General features: G+C 40.7%; 1 protein-coding gene across 1 annotated transcript in view; it reads left to right on the top strand.

Moving 5' to 3' along the window:
• DSCAM (DS cell adhesion molecule) overlaps positions 1 to 3601 on the top strand; it is a gene marked incomplete at both ends in the record, with an annotated part of 475592 nt that extends 471991 nt beyond the window's left edge. The window contains one exon of the mRNA XM_084306215.1: positions 3261 to 3601. Coding sequence (XP_084162341.1) covers positions 3261 to 3601 — 341 coding nt within the window. The remainder of the gene's footprint in view (positions 1 to 3260) is intronic.
• Positions 3602 to 6332: the final 2731 nt, after the last annotated feature.

The raw sequence follows: 6332 nt of genomic DNA on the forward strand, positions 1-6332 counted from the left end.
ATCAAAAAAATGTCTATACAGTTGTGTCCAGAAGAATGAGAACCAAAATCTTTCCAAGTAACTCCATAGATATGGTAAGAGGCTTTTAATCTTCTTTAAAACACCTTCAGAATTGATGAAAGAATGCCAGAAGTGAAGCTTTGTGGTTATATTTCAAGGGCTATGTTTTTAAGTCAGAAACATTAGTCCTTATAAATCAAAGACTTTCTTTCATACTATGATACCGTTTCAGTCCTAGCAAAGAAAAAGTTACCTTCTCTCTTTTTTTTTTTTTTTTTTCTTTTCCAGTAATTTTAAACATTTGTTTTATTTTGGAAGTAGTTGCAGGGAAAGATACTTCTTGATGATTATAAGTAGGACTGGCACTTTTTACATAAATGCCCATAAATGTGTACATCCTAATCAAATTATTAGTGCACTGTTAAGTGATGCCAGAGATTGTGCACTGTGTATCTAGCTCTGGAGAAGGAGTTGCATCCTCTAGTTTCTCATTACTATAATCCTGTTGAAACTTTGCCCCCAGTCATTTAGAAAATCGCAGTAAAGTGACTGCATATTTTTTTACACAGATTATTGACTACGCCTTCCTGTGTAAATTTATGGAGGGGGAAATTTATTTTTTTTTACATAGCCCGAAGCTCTTAACTACATGTGAGAAATGTCTAGACAGCAGCTTGAAAACCAACCTTCATCTCTGTAAGGTTCAACACATCCTTTTTATAGTCCGTGTGTACCCATTGCTCTCAAGAGACGAGGATGTGTTAAGATATGGGAACGGCTGACTGAGAGGACAGCTAGAGATTGCCAATAAGCCATGCTCCTGATGCTGCTTTGCACTGACTCCTTCATAAAAAGTTGACTGCAAGGCATAAAAGTAAGGGGTAATGTGCATGAGGTGGCCTGGCTGGTCTTAGTGGAGCCGTGTGCATTGTGCCATTGGACATGCTGGGTGAGAGAAGTGCAGCCTGCCTCAGGACAGCAGAGATCTTCAGGAAAATGCCCGTCACTGTGAGAAGCAGGGATGGAGGTGCAGCACAGAAAGTTGGGCCTCACCTGCTAGGCAAAAGGAACTGCTGTGTTTCGATGGGGGGTTATCTACAGGATCGCAAGAGAAACCCCACTTTCTGGCTCCAGCAGTCTCTCCTTGTTTCCCCTGATAAGACAGAAGATCATAATTTGGTATTATAGTTAGTTGTAAGATTTTCCTGCCTAACAAAATCACTGCCATCTCAGGAGCAATGTCTCTTTGAGATAAACCATGCCTGAGGCAGCCAAATAAAGACCCTCATTGCCTTCATTGTCGAGCAGAGATGGGGACACAACCACCCTCTCCTACACTCTGGAGGTACTTGTCTCTGCCCACCACTGTGGCTGCAGTAAGGCTTCTTATTTAGGATGCTACAGAAGATACAGCCTGAGGGTCTTCTCCCTGCAGCCTGCAGGGAGTGGGCATTGCAGCAAGCTCCACAGCTGCTCAATTCGATGCCTGTAGTTAAGCAGAGCAAGTGGGCACCTCCCTGTGCTTGCCAATTTGTGTGTCCGTGTCCTGATGTACTTCACCCCAGCAGCAGGCACCTTGCTGTCTCAGCTGAACTGGCCCTCGTGCACCTAATGTGTCTGGCGTGGAAGGTACTATAGGAAAATAAGGTAAATGAGTAAAACCAATTAACGTTACCACAATCCATTTTTAAGCAGTAATCGGTGTGATTATTTCAAGCCTCCCCCTCTCTCTCAATCTTATGTAAATGTTGCTGTTGTCAGCCTAACCTTGAGATGTGCACTGTGGGGGTTAAATACCCTGCGCTGTGCATCCGTGTTGGAGGTGCAACTAGAATAAAGCATATGGTGTCAGACGGTGCCTGGGGAATTTCTATAGGAATAAACAGTGATTCTGCCCAAATGTATCTCCTCAGCAATTCCTGGTCTATGACCTGAAATCATGGGTAGAGCAGATGCTATTAGTCTTTCAGGTAAGAATTGCAGTAAAGGACCTGCTTTATTTTAGAGCACTGGAGAGCTTTTAGCTTGGTTAGGAAAAATGAAATTTTTATAGGCTGTTTTATTACGAAGAAGTGCTTTCCTGGTCTACTGTTTATGCCACTGGCACAGGTCAGCCTTAGTTTCTCAAGCTGTAAATAGCTCATGTAGACACAGGAATGATAGGTACAAGAGTCCTCTACTTTATACATTCAGGACGCATCCCATCTGTGGTTAAGGCTATGTTTTTTATATCAGCCATAAGAAGGAATCTATATACCTGCAGCAGAAGCCTGTAAAGAAGTGAAAATGCTGTTCCTGACTGTGCCTGTAACAGTGCTTTTTTTTTTTTTTCTTTTTTTGTAAATATGTGAGGTTACACCATCAAATATTTTTAGAAATGCATTTCATTATGTGCTTGATTGCCCCTCATTTCCTTGAAGCAATTTTATGAATACCTAACAGGCAGGGCTAGAATAAATAAGTCAAACTGATTTCTGTAGCAGTTCTAATAGATGTGCAGATACAGGGATGGTAATGCTAACCACTGACTTATTCCTGACAGCAGGTCCAAGGCATCTATTGAAACTCAACAGTTTAGCAAAGGCAAATCATTTGGTATGAGCCATCATCAAACCCAAATAGAAATGCTCACAAATCAGGGGAAATAATAAATAAGGGGTCCTGAGAAGGCTACTTCTTGCATGTATTACCTGTTTCTCATTCTCACACCAGAATATGTACTGACAATACAGAACAGAAAGGAAGAAGGGTGAAACGAGCCAGAGTGTCAGCTTCAGTGCATTCTACTGAAAAAAAATAATAATAATAATAAAAAGCATAAGCATATTGCTGGCCATAGGACTGTTAGTGGTAGAAAATCATTAGTGGCTTAAACACAATGATGATGGATGGCAGGAGAATGTTGTTATGTTATGTTCTTTTCAGTTTACCTCCTTCATGCTATGAGTGCATGTAAAAGACATTGCGCTTCTTACTATAATCATCCTATTATGATAGCAAATATGAACAACAAACTCCTAGGGATCTGCCCACAGGGGTTCCTTGGCCCACTACCCTTGACTCTGCAAGGTCACCGCATAGTAAACAGATGAGAGATGATACATGAATGGTAAATGCTGCAGCTCGGTTGATTACAGATCCTTCACTGGAGTAGCCAAATGCCTGGTGGCATTTGCCAAATGGGCAAATGGCTGGTCTGAATCCCCCAGCCAGTGCATGAACTATACGTAAGGTGGTGTTTTTCTCTTTTGCCTCCCCAGGTGATCTCGTGCATTTGCCACCGTACCTCCGGATGGACTTTTTGTTGAACCGTGGCGTGCAGGGCACGAGCAGAGACCTGGGTTTGGGGCAAGCCTGCTTGGAGCCACAGAAAAGCCGAACCTTGAAGCGCCCCACTGTCCTGGAGCCAATCCCCATGGAGGCATCCTCCACGAGAGACGTCCAGTCATGGCAACCTGGTGCTGTGGCAACGTTACCTCAGCGAGAAGGAGCTGAGCTAGGACAGGCAGCAAAAATGAGCAGCTCCCAAGAATCCCTGCTGGACTCCCGGGGCCACTTGAAAGGCAACAACCCCTACGCAAAATCTTACACCCTGGTATAACAAAAAGAGCATGGCTGGACAGTGGCTGTAAATATTTACACTGAAAAAAAAAAATCCAATGAAAGCTACCTTTTTTTTATTGAATTCCAATATTTATAATTAAAGAAGAAGATTGCCAAAATATTTGACAAAAAAAAAAAGATAATATGAGCGACAGACAGTGCAAAGACTCTCTTGCTTTTTTTCTGTCTGAGTGTGAGCTTCATCTGACTGGACATCTGAATTTTTGGGTAAAAGAGTCCAGTTTTCTGATCTTCACAAGCGTTTGTGTTTTTACTGATTTTCTACGAAGTGCATGGAGACTTAACTAAAACATTTTAACTGGAAGTTCCATCAGACAAGATTAAAAAGGGGAAAAGAAAAATCACTTAAAAATCACCCTATTTGTGAATTCAACAGGAACATGGGAAAACAAAAAGTCTTTTGTCATGTTTTGCACTTTTTTTTTTTTATTAGAAAATGGGTCCTTGATTGTTCTTTTTTTGTTGTTAATTAGGATGAGTGATGTCAGTGGAGTGAGGGGACTGATTTGTTTTTGGTTTTGTTTTTTAATATTAATTTAATGAGACACTCTTTGCATTTTGTCTATGCGAAATAAAAGGGTCTTCTGCCTTTATTTGTGATGTCTGCTTCCATTGACTTCTGCTGTACTTTGCTTTCCCTAAATATAATAACCATTTTAGTACTGTCCTCTGAACACCGTAGTCTTGTACCTTGGTCAGAAAAGGCAAGTGGTGTCATGCCTTCCAAAAAAAAATAAAAATTAAAAATGGGGTTCACTCTCCCACAGCATTTTTGCTACCCGAGACAGAGAGCCAGAACAGCACAAATGCAGCCTGTTCCCCATCAAACTTACCTAGACCCTTCACTCCCTTCATCTGAAACGAGGAGGCTTTCATTTTGCTTCAGTATATTTTGGATCAGAAGAAATGTGTTGACGTTACTTTACTTACTCCCTGGGGATGGATCTCTGGGAGGCTCCATTTGGGAGCTGTGCTCACACAAATGAGTTGCTTATGTAAGGACTGGGGAAAAAAATGCAGTTTTTCCCATAATAGGAGAAAAGGGAGGAAAAAGTTATTCTAGTTTGAAGATCAACATGGCTTTCTTTGGAGGGAAAAAAATCTTTTTACAGGGGAGCTGCCAGCTCATATTACTTTATTGCATCTTTTGATTATATGAGAAGTAATTCTGCTTGTTTTATAAGAAGTATAAATGATTGAATACTCATTTTAACACAACAATGTTTGACCTGTCTTGCTAAGTGCCTCTTTGTGTGTGTTCTGGCTACCTTTTTGTGCCCTGATCAAGAGAATATGGTGTGGAGCATCCCAAATTAGTGCCCATATGAACACACTGTTCAGTGCTAGCTGGAGATATTAAACGGGGTCTGAAAGCAATAAAACCCAGTTAGCTTCAGCACACTGGGAAAATCATGCTGTTTCCCTGGTTGCTGACAGTGTGGGCACTGCTAATTCAAACATTTCTGCACTATGCTCAGTTCAGGTTGTTTTAAAATAGAAAAATGCATTTATGTATAATTGTTTCATTACTATTATTAATGCAATTATGGTGTTATAATGACACTAACTTAGCAAAGTACTTAAGTGTCTTGAAATGAATCAAGTTGCATTTGCGTCCTTAGTTCTGTTAAGCATAAGTGCTAAATTTCTGGCAAGTCCTACAGAAGAAGCCAAATGAAGATGTCCTTAAGGTATGTATGTCTTATGGATCTACCAAGAAGTGCTGAGATCTCACTCAAATAAGGAAGTATTTCCCATCTAGTCCAGTTATTTGACTGATACGGTGATAAAGCAAATTTTAAAACAAATAAAACAAAACAAAACAAAAACACCTTTTGCCTATGTATAATAAGAATAATATATAATTAAGGTTTTCCCATGAACTATTTCCACACAGAATGAAAAAAATGTGTTCAAAAAAGGTTACTTACTAGCTTTGATTGTTTATTTTATTTCATAGACAAATGTTTTGTTGATAAGAACCTAATTTAAGCATACAGAGAGAAATTTATTTTACTGTTTCCCATTGAAAAACTACATGGAAAGCTAAATTTTTATTGTAGGTCTGACTTTCAGGCAATCCAATTATTTCCAACTCCCACAAGAGTCTTTCCAGTATGCTCAGTTTGAGCTGGCTGGGGCATCACCACTGCACTTACACATAAAAATGTGTTTTATCAGTAGTGTTCAGGACTTTGTGCTCAGGCCACTTTCATCTTCCATTCCAGCTTCCTTCTCATGTCCTCTGAAGGAAGGTGAGAAGCTATTGGGCAAATACGAGGCTGAATCCTTTTGTTCTGGTGGCTCTTTGCTGCCCTCAAGCCCAGGGATGCCAGGATGCCAGCTGAGTGGCGCAGGGCTGCAGCAGCACTCACTGCCAAAAATGCCTTCAGTGACAGATGAGAAAGAGCGTGAGTTGTGGGGAGGAAACACACACCTTTTAAACTCCTGGTGACTGTTGATCATGGAAATGTTCCAATATCCCCCACATTACATTTGGTTGTCAACCTGGAGCGTGCCAACTTAACAAGGCTTTCTCCTCATTTGTGTACAAGATGCTTGGTATTATTTATCCTCCTTAGGCAGTGAAGGCTCCTTTGGGCCCCCATTTTCAATGAATTTGATGGCAGACCCCTAGCTGGTTAAAATGGGTTGAACAATCTTCTCGGCTTCGGGGCTTTATTGGCTTTTAATTTTAAAAACAGCAC

The sequence above is a fragment of the Netta rufina genome, assembly GCF_964035555.1.
Source record: "Netta rufina genome assembly, chromosome: 1".
NCBI lineage: Eukaryota > Metazoa > Chordata > Aves > Anseriformes > Anatidae > Netta > Netta rufina.